The sequence below is a fragment of the Bombina bombina genome, chromosome 10 (genome assembly GCF_027579735.1).
Source record: "Bombina bombina isolate aBomBom1 chromosome 10, aBomBom1.pri, whole genome shotgun sequence".
Lineage (NCBI taxonomy): Eukaryota > Metazoa > Chordata > Amphibia > Anura > Bombinatoridae > Bombina > Bombina bombina.
The window spans coordinates 18,568,243-18,586,806 of record NC_069508.1 but is presented as its reverse complement, the minus strand read 5'-3'; the positions used below and the strand labels follow the sequence as shown (position 1 = coordinate 18,586,806).

At 40.5% G+C, this 18,564-nt stretch overlaps 1 protein-coding gene across 3 annotated transcripts in view; it reads right to left on the bottom strand.

Annotated features, from left to right (window-relative positions):
* Positions 1-18,564, bottom strand: part of KCNT2 (potassium sodium-activated channel subfamily T member 2) — a 701,340-nt gene that overhangs the window by 397,305 nt on the left and 285,471 nt on the right. For all 3 annotated transcript variants that reach the window (XM_053693834.1, XM_053693835.1, XM_053693836.1), the window contains exon 4: positions 14,659-14,707. In XM_053693834.1, coding sequence (XP_053549809.1) covers positions 14,659-14,707 — 49 coding nt within the window. The remainder of the gene's footprint in view (positions 1-14,658; positions 14,708-18,564) is intronic.

Here is an 18,564-nt window from a genome sequence, read left to right as displayed (position 1 = left end):
ACTCCTCTAGTGACTCCTCTAGTGACTCTTCTAGTGACTCCTCTAGTGACTCCTCTAGTGACTCTTCTAGTGAATCCTCTAGTGACTCTTCTAGTGACTCCTCTAGTGACTCCTCTAGTGACTCCTCTAGTGACTCTTCTAGTAACTCTTCTAGTGACTCCTCTAGTGACTCTTCTAGTGACTCTTCTAGTGACTCCTCTAGTGACTCTTCTAGTAACTCCTCTAGTGACTCCTCTAGTGACTCTTCTAGTGACTCCTCTAGTAACTCCTCTAGTGACTCCTCTAGTGACTCCTCTAGTGACTCCTCTAGTGACTCATCTAGTGACTCCTCTAGTGACTCTTCTAGTGACTCTTCTCGTGACTCATCTAGTGACTCCTCTATTGACTCTTCTAGTGACTCTTCTAGTGACTCCTCTAGTGACTCCTCTAGTGACTCCTCTAGTGACTCTTCTAGTGACTCCTCTAGTGACTCTTCTAGTGACTCTTCTAGTGACTCCTCTAGTGACTCCTCTAGTGACTCATCTAGTGACTCCTCCAGTGACTCATCTAGTGACTCCTCTAGTGACTCTTCTAGTGACTCTTCTAGTGACTCCTCTAGTGACTCTTCTAGTGACTCTTCTAGTGACTCCTCTAGTGACTCCTCTAGTGACTCTTCTAGTGACTCATCTAGTGACTCCTCTAGTGACTCTTCTAGTGACTCCTCTAGTGACTCTTCTAGTGACTCCTCTAGTGACTCTTCTAGTGACTCATCTAGTGACTCCTCTAGTGACTCTTTTAGTGACTCCTCTAGTGACTCTTCCAGTGACTCTTCTAGTGACTCTTCTAGTGACTCTTCTTTTGACTCCTCTAGTGAATCCTCTAGTGACTCCTCTAGTGACTCCTCTAGTGACTCTTCTAGTGACTCCTCTAGTGACTCTTCTAGTGACTCCTCTTTTGACTCCTCTAGTGACTCTTCTAGTGACTCTTCTAGCGACTCTTCTAGTGACTCCTCTAGTGACTCCTCTTGTGACTCTTCTAGTGACTCCTCTAGTGACTCCTCTAGTGACTCTTCTAGTGACTCTACTAGTGACTCTTCTAGTGACTCCTCTTGTGACTCTTCTAGTGACTCCTCTAGTGACTCCTCTAGTGACTCTTCTAGTGACTCTACTAGTGATTCTTCTAGTGACTCCTCTAGTGACTACTCTAGTGATTCTTCTAGTGACTCTTCTAGTGACTCCTCTAGTGACTCTTCTAGTGACTCCTCTAGTGACTCATCTAGTGACTCATTTAGTGACTCTACTAGTGACTCTTCTAGTGACTCCTCTAGTGACTCCTCTAGTGACTCATCTAGTGACTCTTCTAGTGACTCCTCTAGTGACTCATCTAGTGACTCCTCTAGTGACTCCTCTAGTGACTCTTCTAGTGACTCCTCTAGTGACTCCTCTAGTGACTCCTCTAGTGACTCCTCTAGTGACTCTTCTAGTGACTCCTCTAGTGACTCTTCTAGTGACTCTTCTAGTGACTTTGCTAGTGACTCCTCTAGTGACTCTTCTAGTGACTCCTCTAGTGACTCCTCTAGTGACTCCTCTAGTGACTCTTCTAGTGACTCCTCTAGTGACTCCTCTAGTGACTCTTCTAGTGACTCCTCTAGTGACTCCTCTAGTGATTCTTCTAGTGACTCATCTAGTGACTCCTCTAGTGACTCATCTAGTGACTCCTCCAGTGACTCATCTAGTGACTCCTCTAGTGACTCTTCTAGTGACTCTTCTAGTGACTCCTCTAGTGACTCTTCTAGTGACTCCTCTAGTGACTCCTCTAGTGACTCTTCTAGTGAATCCTCTAGTGACTCTTCTAGTGACTCCTCTAGTGACTCCTCTAGTGACTCCTCTAGTGACTCTTCTAGTAACTCTTCTAGTGACTCCTCTAGTGACTCTTCTAGTGACTCTTCTAGTGACTCCTCTAGTGACTCTTCTAGTAACTCCTCTAGTGACTCCTCTAGTGACTCTTCTAGTGACTCCTCTAGTAACTCCTCTAGTGACTCCTCTAGTGACTCTTCTAGTGACTCCTCTAGTGACTCCTCTAGTGACTCATCTAGTGACTCCTCTAGTGACTCTTCTAGTGACTCTTCTCGTGACTCATCTAGTGACTCCTCTATTGACTCTTCTAGTGACTCTTCTAGTGACTCCTCTAGTGACTCCTCTAGTGACTCCTCTAGTGACTCTTCTAGTGACTCCTCTAGTGACTCTTCTAGTGACTCTTCTAGTGACTCCTCTAGTGACTCCTCTAGTGACTCCTCTAGTGACTCATCTAGTGACTCCTCTAGTGACTCATCTAGTGACTCCTCTAGTGACTCTTCTAGTGACTCCTCTAGTGACTCTTCTAGTGACTCTTCTAGTGACTCCTCTAGTGACTCCTCTAGTGACTCTTCTAGTGACTCATCTAGTGACTCCTCTAGTGACTCTTCTAGTGACTCCTCTAGTGACTCTTCTAGTGACTCCTCTAGTGACTCTTCTAGTGACTCATCTAGTGACTCCTCTAGTGACTCTTTTAGTGACTCCTCTAGTGACTCTTCTAGTGACTCTTCTAGTGACTCTTCTTTTGACTCCTCTAGTGAATCCTCTAGTGACTCCTCTAGTGACTCCTCTAGTGACTCTTCTAGTGACTCCTCTAGTGACTCTTCTAGTGACTCCTCTTTTGACTCCTCTAGTGACTCTTCTAGTGACTCTTCTAGCGACTCTTCTAGTGACTCCTCTAGTGACTCCTCTAGTGACTCCTCTTGTGACTCTTCTAGTGACTCCTCTAGTGACTCCTCTAGTGACTCTTCTAGTGACTCTACTAGTGACTCTTCTAGTGACTCCTCTTGTGACTCTTCTAGTGACTCCTCTAGTGACTCCTCTAGTGACTCTTCTAGTGACTCTACTAGTGATTCTTCTAGTGACTCCTCTAGTGACTACTCTAGTGATTCTTCTAGTGACTCTTCTAGTGACTCCTCTAGTGACTCTTCTAGTGACTCCTCTAGTGACTCATCTAGTGACTCATTTAGTGACTCTACTAGTGACTCTTCTAGTGACTCCTCTAGTGACTCCTCTAGTGACTCATCTAGTGACTCTTCTAGTGACTCCTCTAGTGACTCATCTAGTGACTCCTCTAGTGACTCCTCTAGTGACTCTTCTAGTGACTCCTCTAGTGACTCCTCTAGTGACTCCTCTAGTGACTCCTCTAGTGACTCTTCTAGTGACTCCTCTAGTGACTCTTCTAGTGACTCTTCTAGTGACTTTGCTAGTGACTCCTCTAGTGACTCTCTTCTAGTGACTCCTCTAGTGACTCCTCTAGTGACTCCTCTAGTGACTCTTCTAGTGACTCCTCTAGTGACTCTTCTAGTGACTCTTCTAGTGACTCCTCTAGTGACTCTTCTAGTGACTCTTCTAGTGACTCCTCTAGTGACTCTCTCTAGTGACTCCTCTAGTGACTCCTCTAGTGACTCCTCTAGTGACTCCTCTAGTGACTCTTCTAGTGACTCCTCTAGTGACTCCTCTAGTGACTCCTCTAGTGACTCCTCTAGTGACTCTTCTAGTGACTCATCTAGTGACTCCTCTAGTGACTCCTCTAGTGACTCCTCTAGTGACTCCTCTAGTGACTCCTCTAGTGACTCTTCTAGTGACTCCTCTAGTGACTCCTCTAGTGACTCTTCTAGTGACTCCTCTAGTGACTCTTCTAGTGACTCCTCTAGTGACTCCTCTAGTGACTCTTCTAGTGACTCTACTAGTGACTCCTCTAGTGACTCCTCTAGTGACTCCTCTAGTGACTCTTCTAGTGACTCCTCTAGTGACTCTTCGAGTGACTCTTCGAGTGACTCCTCTAGTGACTCTTCTAGTGACTTCTCTAGTGACTCTTCTAGTGACTCTTCTAGTGACTCCTCTAGTGACTCTCTTCTAGTGACTCCTCTAGTGACTCCTCTAGTGACTCCTCTAGTGACTCTTCTAGTGACTCCTCTAGTGACTCTTCTATGTGACTCTTCGAGTGACTCCTCTAGTGACTCTTCTAGTGACTCCTCTAGTGACTCCTCTAGTGATTCTTCTAGTGACTCTTCTAGTGACTCCTCTAGTGACTCCTCTAGTGACTCCTCTAGTGACTCCTCTAGTGACTCTCTTCTAGTGACTCCTCTAGTGACTCCTCTAGTGACTCCTCTAGTGACTCTTCTAGTGACTCCTCTAGTGACTCTTCTAGTGACTCTTCGAGTGACTCCTCTAGTGACTCCTCTAGTGACTCTTCTAGTGACTCTTCTAGTGACTCCTCTAGTGACTCTTCTAGTGACTCTTCGAGTGACTCCTCTAGTGACTCTTCTAGTGACTCCTCTAGTGACTCCTCTAGTGATTCTTCTAGTGACTCTTCTAGTGACTCCTCTAGTGACTCCTCTAGTGACTCCTCTAGTGACTCCTCTAGTGACTCTTCTAGTAACTCCTCTAGTGACTCCTCTAGTGACTCCTCTAGTGACTCCTCTAGTGACTCCTCTAGTGACTCCTCTAGTGACTCTTCTAGTAACTCTTCTAGTGACTCCTCTAGTGACTCTTCTAGTGACTCTTCTAGTGACTCCTCTAGTGACTCTTCTAGTAACTCCTCTAGTGACTCCTCTAGTGACTCTTCTAGTGACTCCTCTAGTAACTCCTCTAGTGACTCCTCTAGTGACTCCTCTAGTGACTCTTCTAGTGACTCTTCTAGTGACTCCTCTAGTGACTCTTCTAGTGACTCTTCGAGTGACTCCTCTAGTGACTCTTCTAGTGACTCCTCTAGTGACTCATCTAGTGACTCATTTAGTGACTCTACTAGTGACTCTTCTAGTGACTCCTCTAGTGACTCCTCTAGTGACTCATCTAGTGACTCTTCTAGTGACTCCTCTAGTGACTCATCTAGTGACTCCTCTAGTGACTCCTCTAGTGACTCTTCTAGTGACTCCTCTAGTGACTCCTCTAGTGACTCCTCTAGTGACTCCCTCTAGTGACTCTTCTAGCTGACTCCTCTAGTGACTCTTCTAGTCGACCTCTTCTAGTGACTTTGCTAGTGACTCCTCTAGTGACTCTTCTAGTGGACTCCTTAGTGACTCCTCTAGTGACTCCTCTAGTGACCTCTTCTAGTGACTCCTCTAGTGACTCCTCTAGTGACTCTTCTAGTGACTCCTCTAGTGACTCCTCTAGTGATTCTTCTAGTGACTCATCTAGTGACTCCTCTAGTGACTCCTCTAGTGACTCTTCTAGTGACTCCTCTAGTGACTCCTCTAGTGACTCCTCTAGTGACTCTTCTAGTGACTCCTATAGTGACTCTTCTAGTGACTCTTCTAGTGACTCTCTAGTGACTCCTTCTAGAGACTCATCTAGTGATCTCTAGTGACTCCTCTTGTGACTCTCTAGTGACTCATCTAGTGACTCCTCTAGTGAACTCTTCTAGTTGACTCCTCTAGTGACCTCTAGTGACTCCTCTAGTGACTCCTCTAGTGACTCTTCTAGTGACTCCTCTAGTGACTCTTCTAGTGACTCTTCTAGTGACTCCTCTAGTGACTCCTCTAGTGACTCCTCTAGTGACTCATCTAGTGACTCCTCCAGTGACTCATCTAGTGACTCCTCTAGTGACTCTTCTAGTGACTCTTCTAGTGACTCCTCTAGTGACTCCTCTAGTGACTCTTCTAGTGACTCTTCTAGTGACTCCTCTAGTGACTCCTCTAGTGACTCTTCTAGTGACTCATCTAGTGACTCCTCTAGTGACTCTTCTAGTGACTCCTCTAGTGACTCTTCTAGTGACTCTTCTAGTGACTCCTCTAGTGACTCTTCTAGTGACTCATCTAGTGACTCCTCTAGTGACTCTTTTAGTGACTCCTCTAGTGACTCTTCCAGTGACTCTTCTAGTGACTCTTCTAGTGACTCTTCTAGTGACTCCTCTAGTGAATCCTCTAGTGACTCCTCTAGTGACTCCTCTAGTGACTCTTCTAGTGACTCCTCTAGTGACTCTTCTAGTGACTCCTCTAGTGACTCCCTCTAGTGACTCCTCTAGTGACTCCTCTAGTGACTCTTCTAGTGACTCCTCTAGTGACTCTTCTAGTGACTCCTCTAGTGACTCTTCTAGTGACTCTTCTAGTGACTCATCTAGTGACTCTTCTAGTGACTCTCTAGTGACTCCTCTAGTGACTCCTCTAGTGACTCCTCTAGTGACTCCTCTAGTGACTCTTCTAGTGACTCCTCTAGTGACTCCTCTAGTGACTCCTCTAGTGACTCTTCTAGTGACTCCTCTAGTGACTCCTCTAGTGACTCTTTCTAGTGACTCCTCTAGTGACTCCTCTAGTGACTCTTCTAGTGACTCTTCTAGTGACTCCTCTAGTGACTCCTTCTAGTGAACTCTTCTAGTGACTCTCTAGTGACTCTCTAGTGACTCCTAGTGACTCCTCTAGTGACTCCTCTAGTGACTCTTCTAGTGACTCCTCTAGTGACTCCTCTAGTGACTCCTCTAGTGACTCTTCTAGTGACTCCTCTAGTGACTCCTCTAGTGACTCTTCTAGTGACTCCTCTAGTGACTCCTCTAGTGACTCTTCTAGTGACTCTTCTAGTGACTCCTCTAGTGACTCTTCTAGTGACTCCTCTAGTGACTCCTCTAGTGACTCTTCTAGTGACTCCTCTAGTGACTCCTCTAGTGACTCCTCTAGTGACTCCTCTAGTGACTCTTCTAGTGACTCCTCTAGTGACTCTTCTAGTGACTCTTCTAGTGACTTTGCTAGTGACTCCTCTAGTGACTCTTCTAGTGACTCCTCTAGTGACTCCTCTAGTGACTCCTCTAGTGACTCTTCTAGTGACTCCTCTAGTGACTCCTCTAGTGACTCTTCTAGTGACTCCTCTAGTGACTCCTCTAGTGATCTTCTAGTGACTCCTCTAGTGACTCTCTAGTGACTCTCGAGTGACTCCTCTAGTGACTCCTCTAGTGACTCTTCTAGTGACTCCTCTAGTGACTCCTCTAGTGACTCCTCTAGTGACTCTTCTAGTGACTCCTCTAGTGACTCTTCTAGTGACTCTTCTAGTCACTTTGCTAGTGACTCCTCTAGTGACTCTTCTAGTGACTCCTCTAGTGACTCCTCTAGTGACTCCTCTAGTGACTCTTCTAGTGACTCCTCTAGTGACTCCTCTAGTGACTCTTCTAGTGACTCCTCTAGTGACTCCTCTAGTGATTCTTCTAGTGACTCTTCTAGTGACTCCTCTAGTGACTCCTCTAGTGACTCCTCTAGTGACTCCTCTAGTGACTCTTCTAGTGACTCCTCTAGTGACTCTTCGAGTGACTCTTCGAGTGACTCCTCTAGTGACTCTTCTAGTGACTTCTCTAGTGACTCTTCTAGTGACTCTTCTAGTGACTCCTCTAGTGACTCTCTTCTAGTGACTCCTCTAGTGACTCCTCTAGTGACTCCTCTAGTGACTCTTCTAGTGACTCCTCTAGTGACTCTTCTAGTGACTCTTCGAGTGACTCCTCTAGTGACTCTTCTAGTGACTCCTCTAGTGACTCCTCTAGTGATTCTTCTAGTGACTCTTCTAGTGACTCCTCTAGTGACTCCTCTAGTGACTCCTCTAGTGACTCCTCTAGTGACTCTCTTCTAGTGACTCCTCTAGTGACTCCTCTAGTGACTCCTCTAGTGACTCCTCTAGTGACTCCTCTAGTGACTCTCTTCTAGTGACTCCTCTAGTGACTCCTCTAGTGACTCTTCTAGTGACTCCTCTAGTGACTCCTCTAGTGACTCCTCTAGTGACTCTCTTCTAGTGACTCCTCTAGTGACTCCTCTAGTGACTCCTCTAGTGACTCTTCTAGTGACTCCTCTAGTGACTCCTCTAGTGACTCCTCTAGTGACTCCTCTAGTGACTCCTCTAGTGACTCTTCTAGTGACTCCTCTAGTGACTCCTCTAGTGACTCCTCTAGTGACTCCTCTAGTGACTCTCTTCTAGTGACTCCTCTAGTGACTCCTCTAGTGACTCCTCTAGTGACTCCTCTAGTGACTCCTCTAGTGACTCTTCTAGTGACTCTTCGAGTGACTCCTCTAGTGACTCCTCTAGTGACTCTTCTAGTGACTCTTCTAGTGACTCCTCTAGTGACTCTTCTAGTGACTCTTCGAGTGACTCCTCTAGTGACTCCTCTAGTGACTCCTCTAGTGACTCTTCTAGTGACCTTCCTGGTAAAATATTTTATAAATAAATAATAAATAAATAAATAAGTATTTCTCAATGCTTGCTTCAGAGGGGTCATTGAATAAAATTAAAGGGATAGTAAACACAAAAATTTTCTTTTGTGATTCAGACAGAGCAAAACATTTAAAAAATTTACAATTTACTTCTATTATCAAATTTGCTTCATTCCCATGATATTCTGTGTTGAAGAAATACCTAGGTAGGCATCTGAAGCGCTACATGGCAGGAAACAGTGCTGCCATCTAGTGTTCTTGTATATGGATAACATTCTTGCAAAACTGCTGCCATATAGTGCTCCAGAAATGTGAGGGCTCCTAAGCTTACATCCCCGCTTTTCAACAAACGATAACAAGAGAACAAAGAAAAAAAATCATAGAAGTAAATTATAAAGTTGTTTAAAATCGCATGCTCTATCTGAATCATGATAGAGAAATTTTGGGTTTCGTATCCCTTTAAATGTTATGCACATGGTGCTGAATGATACAACTCGCTTTATAATGTTCAGCAGAGCGCAGCCAATACTGTTCTACAACTTGATCACAGTTACTGAAGTAACCCGTGAATTGGAACAAGAGTTCTGATTTATTGTTTACTAATACGCCATTGGGCCTCCCAGTCTTGCTGTAATATGAATGTGTTTGCCAAAATCTATTGTGCATGCAGTTAGCAAGGACATATTATAGAAAATAGTGAGCCTTATTGCTCTGATTTTTAGACTCCTAACCAAGCCCCAAACTTTTAGGAGAATACTGATGTATACCTACTCCAGCTTGCTCTTGTTTGTAGAAAGAGTCTTTTCATGTGGAAAGGAAGTGGGAGGGGGAGTGTCTGCTATTTCCCACTTGCAGTTGTTGTACCAGCTACCTTTTTAACAGAGCTAAACTGGAAGCTTCTAAGTAAGTTTTTAAAGGTTTTATACTGGATTTAGTATATGTGCATATTCTTCTTTATAGTAGTGTCTATTACATGCAGTTATATGAAAATTGGTGTATACTGTCCCTTTAATTAATGCAACCCCGGCTAATCACAGAGACCCCTGCATTAAAGTGTCAGTACTGAGCAATAATAAGGTGGTTCATAGATACAGAAGGAATGGTACATGGTGACTGACTTTAGATTAGGAAACCCAGTTTAATTTCATGCATCGTGACTTTTTTACAACATCAGAGGAGATGTCTGTCAGTCAAAAGCATTTTGCACCTTCACCTGATTGGAGTTTCTATAACAACTGTCTAAATTGATTTTAATTTGAAAATGTATTATCTCTGGCAAGAATGAGAATTTTCATTTCCATATAATTGAATTTATATTGTAACCCACTGCCAAATATATTTGTTTGTTTGTGTGTGTGTGCGTGTGCTCATGTGTTTGTATGTATGTGTGTGTGTGTGTGTGTGTGTGAGAGTACATGTATGTTTGTGTGTGTGAGAATGTGTGTATATGTATGTGCGTGTAAGTATGTGTATGTGTGTGTGTACATGTATGTGTGCGTGTGAGCATGTATTTGTATGTATGTGTGTGTATGTATGTGTGTGTATGTATGTGTGTGTATGTATGTGTGTGTGTGTATGTATGTGTGTGTATGTATGTGTGTGTATGTATGTGCGTGTATGTATGTGTGCGTGTGAGCATGTATTTGTATGTATGTGTGTGTATGTATGTGTATGTATGTGTGTGTATGTATGTGTGTGTATGTATGTGTGTGTATGTATGTGCGTGTATGTATGTGTGCGTGTGAGCATGTATTTGTATGTATGTGTGTGTATGTATGTGTGTGTATGTATGTGTGTGTATGTATGTGCGTGTATGTATGTGCGTGTATGTATGTGTGCGTGTGAGCATGTATTTGTATGTATGTGTGTGTATGTATGTGTGTGTATGTATGTGTGTGTATGTATATGTCTGTATATATATTTATGTGTGTGTGAGAGCATGTGTTTGTATGTATATGTCTGTATATATATTTGTGTGTGTGTGTGTGTGAAATTGTGTTTGTATGTATGCATGTGTAGACTTCTCTGAGTGTAGTAGTTTAAAAACACTTTGTAAAATTTATTAGCGCACACAAATTCAAACTCACACTAGACAACCTCAAACATATGAAGTATGTTAAAGCATGTCAGGAAACACCATTAAGGTTCCACAACAAATCAAGACACTGATATCCAAAAAGATACCTCTCCCTCAATGAGAACAAACTGTCCCCGTTGTGAGAAGTGGCAGGTGACAGTGTCCTTTTTCAGACTATCCCAAGCACGCTACAGTATAGAAAGAGAGCTTTGCTCGTGTTCACCGTTGATATCTGAGTGAGACCACGTGGCCGGACTGTTATCCGACAGCCACCTGTGTGTCGGACTATTATTCGTCAGCCAAATGTCCGTCTGCCAAATGTCTGTCGGCCAAATGTCTGTCGGCTGTGTCTATTTATGTGTGTGTCTATTTATGTGTTTGTGTGTGTGTATATATATATGTGTGTACATGTGTGTGTGTTTATGTGTGTGTGCATATTTATATATATATATATATATATATATATATATATATATATATATATATATATATATATATATATATATATATATATATATATATATATATATATAGATAGATAGAGAGCACTCTCACTTACAAATCTTGATGCCAGGGTGCCAGCAGTTAGATATACACGGTGAAGGAAGGCACTCACTGGTCTTTAATTCAAAAGAAAACTTTTAATAAGCGTTATATATATATGTGTGTGTGTGTTTAAACAACAGAAACAAATATGTTTCCTTAGCTGCAAGTGTATTTTAAAATAAAAATAAAAAAAAAAGGAAAAATAAATATTTACTGCTGAGGATGTGCTTTGAACCTGTGAATTTAACATTGCAATAAGGTGGTCTAGCTCCTAAAATAAAAAACAAAACAAACCTAGTGCGCTTGGCAAGCCTCCTTCTCTTCCCTGAATTTTTTAATGTTCTTTAGAGTAGACAAACCTCAGCAGCTGAGTAGATCCGCAGGAAGTTCGCCCTTGTCGGTGGAATTCTGGAAACTAGTAAAGTAGCAAAACTTCTGCCCATCAAATATTCAAAAATAGACTCCTTCTTAAAATATATTGCCCTTATTGCAAACTCAGTAAAACAAGAATGCATAAACAAGTAATAATAAGAGTATGGCCAAGCAAACATGACAGGACTACACGTTTCGTGCTACAACAGCACTTGTTTCAGAAGTTTTGTTTCTCTACTTATCTCTTGAGCAGTCTATACACTTGATAAGTCCTTCAGAAGTATAAGTATTACATTTTATATAAGATATCAGATGACTTCATTCAAATGTACCAGTTTCGGGATTCATTGCGGTCAAAGTTCAAGCATGCTGGCTCTATGAATGATCACTGTGTATATAGAAAATGGCGAAATATATGCACTAAACAAACAAAATTAGCCAAGGCCCAATATTTCTGTGAAAATCTGAACAATAACATATCAAGCCCTAGAAAGTTTTGGAAAGTCATAAATAACTTACACACTCCCCCAATCCACTCCCAACCCTTCACTGTCAAAGATGACAACCAAACTCTGCAACTTCCCTTAGAAGTAGCAAATGCCTTTAACAATTATTTTGTCAGATGTTCCACTACCCTGATTGACAAACTAATAAATGACACGCATCTTGAAGCTACAAATGTGGATCAGGCCCCACTAAATTTGCAAAGACCCAATATAGAGAAATTCAATTTTAGACCTGTACCCATCAATGTCATTAAGAAACAACTTAATAATCTAAAAATTAAAAACCAGTCTGGACCTGATCAAACCCCAGCAATGCTGTTTAAGCTTAGTGTGCCGGCAATTGCTAAACCTGTCACAACCCTAATTAACGAATCCTTGGTGTCCGTATACATACCCAAACTTTGGAAGACTGCAAGAGTAGTGCCTATCCATAAAAGTGGTGAGATAACCTTGGTTTCTAATTATCGCCCAATATCATTGCTCCCAGTATTGTCAAAAATCTTAGAAAAGTGCGTCCATACACAACTATGTGAGTATTACCAACAATCTAACTATCTGACCCCTGATCAATCAGGTTTTTGCCTGAACCACTCCACTACATCTGCCCTCTTAAAAGTTTGCAACAACATCCAAACTGGCTTGGAACAAGGAGACCTAACTGGAGCTATTTTCCTTGATTTTGCAAAGGCCTTAGACACAGTAGACCACAACATACTACTGCTCAAACTAAAAAACTCAGGTATTGGTGATCGTCCGCTAACCTGGTTTCGATCATATGTATCAGATTGATTACAGTATGTCTCCATTTCTGCCAGCGACTCCCTCCCTCTCCCAGTCACGTGTGGTGTTCCCCAAGGTTCCATTCTCGGTCCCCTACTATTCACATTATTTATAAATGATTTGCCAAATGTCTGCAAATCCTCAACTGTACACATGTACGCAGATGACATGGTAATCCATGCAAGCAAATCTGATTTACCGCAACTTGAGGCAGTGCTCCAAGACCAGTTCACAGAGGTAGAAAAGTGGATCTCAAAAAACAAACTCTTCCTAAACACTGACAAAACTGTCACAATGATCTTTGGAACGGTACCTAAATTACAAAAACTACAAAATTTTCATCTACACATCAAAACAAAATCAAATTGCACACAATGCAGTCCACTCTTTCAAATACTTGGGTATGTTGTTAGACCCCAATCTATCTTTTGGCCTCCACATAGAAAAACTTGCATCTAAACTCTATCCAAAACTAGGTGCCCTGTACAGAAACAAATCCTGCCTAAGTCCTACAGTAAAGGAAAAGATTGTACAGCAAATGCTGATGCCAATCATGGATTATGGGGACGTAGTATATACACCTGCACCGCAAACTCACCTTAATAAACTTAATACATTGTATAACTCGTTCTGCCGCTTTGTGCTACAATGTAACTACAGGACCCACCATTGTGACATGCTAAAAGAACTAAACTGGCTGTCGCTGGAATCCAGACGCACCCTCCATCTTTCCTGCCTTGTGTTTAAGAGCTTTTCTGGGAAGCTCCCACCCTACCTGAGCAGAATGCTCTCCCCGGCTATTCCCACCTCCTTTAACCTCCGATCCAATACCAGCACATTATTTAGTTTGCCTCAATACAAAAAGAAAGCAGCTCGATCCTCCTTTTCCTACAGAGCGCCACAGTTATGGAACGACCTCCCGCACACTTTCAAACCTTCCCCAAGCCTAAAATCCTTTAAGATATCCCTCTCTACATATCTCAAAACAGAATGCACCTGTCATGGTTAATTATATATTTCCTACCTGTTCTATGTTAAATTTTGCATATATTGTGTATTAATATTGTTTTGTATTTTATTGTACCCTATTGTATCAATGCAATGTTTTGTGGACCCAGGACGTACTTGAAAAAGAGAGAAATCTCAATGTATCCTTCCTGGTAAAATATTTTATAAATAAATAGTGTTAGTGACCATCATAATTACAGCTTAAATACTTATAACTACAAAGTTACTTTAAATAATCAACCAAAAGGGGAAAAAATAGCCTCTCCCATGTGCCTTTCTATCAAATCACCAAACTTGTAAAACAAGCAAGTGATATCCAGCACAGGTGTTGAATAAGTGCAAAGAAAAGAAAATCACGAACACAGCGGTAATCATTTCAATCAGCTTATAGCTTATTGTATTCTGAAATTACTTTTTTTATTGTATACCAAGTATTACTTTATTATTGTATACCAAGTATTACTTTATTATTGTATACCAAGTATTACTTTATTATTGTATAACAAGTATTACTTTATTATTGTATACCAAGTATTACTTTATTATTGTATACCAAATATTACTTTATTATTGTATACCAAGTATTACTTTATTATTGTATACCAAGTATTACTTTATTATTGTATAACAAGTATTACTTTATTATTGTATACCAAGTATTACTTTATTATTGTATACCAAGTATTACTTTATTATTGTATACCAAGTATTACTTTATTATTGTATAACAAGTATTACTTTATTATTGTATAACAAGTATTACTTTATTATTGTATACCAAGTATTAATTTATTATTGTATACCAAGTATTACTTTATTATTGTATACCAAGTATTACTTTATTATTGTATACCAAGTATTACTTTATTATTGTATACCAGGTGCATAATTGTCCTGTATTAAATCTGTATTTAGTCCAGTTTTGGTCCTTTTGCGAGATCTATTTGAAAACATTCAGAAGTTGAAGAGATCATTGTTTGCATCAGTTCCTGAGAGATTGGAATATTCTATTTTTATTAGTGCAGGGCCGCACATTGGTATTTAATCTGTGTAAATTACCCTTACGTAAATATTTAACAAAAGGGGCTAACATTTTAAATATTAAAACTGATTTTCCCTTTTTTTAAATATTTCTCCACACATCAGATACAACGCCCACTGAAAAAAGACAAAATAAAGTTAAATATTACCTGAAGCCCCCATAGGGGTAGACTCCTTTTCACCCATATTATTGAAATCCTATAAAAAAAAAGAAGGAAATAGACTATTTAGTTATTATTTAAATTGTCTTGGTACAGCATATTAAGTGACAATATATTCAGACAAGATTCTGATAAAAGTAAATTGTTTTCAAAGCTATTGCATGAGCAGCCTTTCATATGGGCTCAGATCTCATTTCACCACCCACTAGGAAATTGATTTCTGCTGATGTCTCTTATTGATAAAGCAGCGTTGAACATTTTACAATAGGTGGTGTTTTTAACTTGAAAAATCAGTTATTTTTAAATGATAGAATAAAAGAGCTATTTGTAAAAGAAGTAAGCTTTTTGTGTGCATCGGGTAGTGCTTGTATTACAAGTTAAAAGTAAAACGTTTTTGCTTGTGTGCTAACCCAATGTGCACTAAAAGCTGAAGTTAGAATATTGTGGCCGCTTTAATATATACCATAGAAGTCAATGGAGCAAGAAAGTGGGGAAAAGAAAACTAACACCCAACTCGTGCACAAACCCAATTGCAAATTCTCAAGTTAGCGCTGCGGAATCTGTTGGCGCTCTACAAATAACCGATAATAAATAAATAAATAAAGTGCGCTAATCTGACATGAAAATATGAATATCTTACATTCCAATGTTCTTCACATAGCAGAATATGTTATATTTATTCTAAAATACATATTTATATATATGATGGTGTTTTGGTACTATATATATATATATATTGCATAAATATGCTTTTACATGTTTTCATCTACTTGACTGCAAAGGGATCCAATACACTTATCTATATGTCTATACATGTGTACATATGTATTTATGTCTTTACGTGTATGTATATATATATATATATATTTATATGTCTGCAAATACATATATACACATGTAAAGACATAAATACATACATACAAATATAAATACAAATATACACACATATAAACACATATATATATATTATATAATTGTTATTAGCCAGTGTTTTTATGAGAGTAAATGTACTTGTAAATGTATTTGTTATGAGTTTTGTGACACTTTAATGTTTTGTGAGACAGTAAACCAGAGCTCTGAAGTTCCACTATCCCGACACACGTTAAATTTAATTGCACTCAAGAGATCGCGCTTACTTTCAACTGTAATACGCGCATGTAACTGTTAGAGCGCCACTTGTAATCTGTTCCTAAATGTGACAGCACGGCAATAAAATTAAGTATCAATGTTTATATTGATTAAAACATATTATTGAGTCATTTGTTTAGGGGCTAGATTACAAGTGGCACCCGTGCTTACTTGCTGGTGAAAGTAAACACGTTCGCTCAAGCGCAAACTAAATTAGCGCTCAACGGGTTTGTGAGAGTGAAGACCTCACATAAATGTGCACCAAACAGAACATAAAAAAATTAAAATACAGTTATTCATAAGTATTAATACATTTTTATAAGGATTTAAAGGTATATGGTATATGACAAGGGCTATAAAGTATATATACAGGGAGTGCAGAATTATTAGGCAAATGAGTATTTTGACCACATCATCCTCTTTATGCATGTTGTCTTACTCCAAGCTGTATAGGCTCGAAAGCCTACTACCAATTAAGCATATTAGGTGATGTGCATCTCTGTAATGAGAAGGGGTGTGGTCTAATGACATCAACACCCTATATCAGGTGTGCATAATTATTAGGCAACTTCCTTTCCTTTGGCAAAATGGGTCAAAAGAAGGACTTGACAGGCTCAGAAAAGTCAAAAATAGTGAGATATCTTGCAGAGGGATGCAGCACTCTTAAAATTGCAAAGCTTCTGAAGCGTGATCATCGAACAATCAAGCGTTTCATTCAAAATAGTCAACAGGGTCGCAAGAAGTGTGTGGAAAAACCAAGGCGCAAAATAACTGCCCATGAACTGAGAAAAGTCAAGCGTGCAGCTGCCAAGATGCCACTTGCCACCAGTTTGGCCATATTTCAGAGCTGCAACATCACTGGAGTGCCCAAAAGCACAAGGTGTGCAATACTCAGAGCAGAAAATTTGTATTTTGAAAATCGTGTCCCAGATGGAACCAGATATTTCAAAAGACCTTGGCGCTGCAAAACACTGCAGCTGAAACTAGTGATTGGATAAACCGTGACAATAGTCAAATGTTTAAAATATGAAACCTTTGGCCTCAGTAATGAGATAACTTCAGTAATGAGATAACTTATTTTAAAAGAATACAATGTGAATTTATTTATACAATATTAAACATTATTAAACATAAATTAAAAAAGCTGATCAGCAAAAGAGCAACAATAATTGTAGCAATTAAATAGTAAGAATATAGCAATCAAACTAACTTGACACAATATAGCAACGCAGATCCAAATCATACACAAGCAGAGAACCAGACAAAGGCCCTGACCGGGCTGAAACGCGTTGCTCCTCCCACTCCACGCCACCTGACGTAACATTACCTACACAGACCGGCTTCTGTGTTAACTGCAGCTTTCAGCGGAGTATCTTTGAAAAATCCGGTATTGTTCCAAAGGCTTATCCGGCTCTGCTACAGCTTGCTAAAAGGGATCCATCGGCGCAGCAGCAACCAAGACACGGTGTAAGTAAAAGTGAACACCTTTTGTCTGGTTCTCTGCTTGTGTATGATTTGGATCTGTTTGTCGTTCCAGCCTCACTCTGCTTCTCAAGGAATCAGCTGGGGATTTCGACCGTTCACTCTTCTTTCTGGACCTTCAACATTTGTTTCGCATATCAGCTCTAGGGTTGTTTTGTGATTTTTTGATGCTACACTGACATTTGCTATAGTGCCATATTGTGCGTTGCTATATTGTGTCAAGTTAGTTTGATTGCTATATTCTTACTATTTAATTGCTACAATTATTGTTGCTCTTTTGCTGATCAGCTTTTTTAATTTATGTTTAATAATGTTTAATATTGTATAAATAAATTCACATTGTATTCTTTTAAAATAAGTTATCTCATTACTGAAGTTATCTCAAGGCCAAAGGTTTCATATTTTAAACATTTGACTATTGTCACGGTTTATCCAATCACTAGTTTCAGCTGCAGTGTTTTGCAGCGCCAAGGTCTTTTGAAATATCTGGTTCCATCTGGGACACGATTTTCAAAATACAAATTTTCTGTTTTTGGTTGTGGAGATAGGGGTCTCCATTTTTTCCCTTGGTCTATTGGTGCCTTTTCCTTAGCGCAGGGCAACATTTTTCTTTATTTTTGCAATACTCAGAGACATGGCCAAGGTAAGAAAGGCTGAAAGACGACCACCACTGAACAAGACACACAAGCTGAAACGTCAAGACTGGGCCAAGAAATATCTCAAGACTGATTTTTCTAAGGTTTTATGGACTGATGAAATGAGAGTGAGTCTTGATGGGCCAGATGGATGGGCCCGTGGCTGGATTGGTAAAGGGCAGAGAGCTCCAGTCCGACTCAGAAGCCAGCAAGGTGGAGGTGGAGTACTGGTTTGGGCTGGTATCATCAAAGATGAGCTTGTGGGGCCTTTTCGGGTTGAGGATGGAGTCAAGCTCAACTCCCAGTCCTACTGCCAGTTTCTGGAAGACACCTTCTTCAAGCAGTGGTACAGGAAGAAGTCTGCATCCTTCAAGAAAAACATGATTTTCATGCAGGACAATGCTCCATCACACGCGTCCAAGTACTCCACAGCGTGGCTGGCAAGAAAGGGTATAAAAGAAGAAAATCTAATGACATGGCCTCCTTGTTCACCTGATCTGAACCCCATTGAGAACCTGTGGTCCATCATCAAATGTGAGATTTACAAGGAGGGAAAACAGTACACCTCTCTGAACAGTGTCTGGGAGGCTGTGGTTGCTGCTGCACACAATGTTGATGGTGAACAGATCAAAACACTGACAGAATCCAT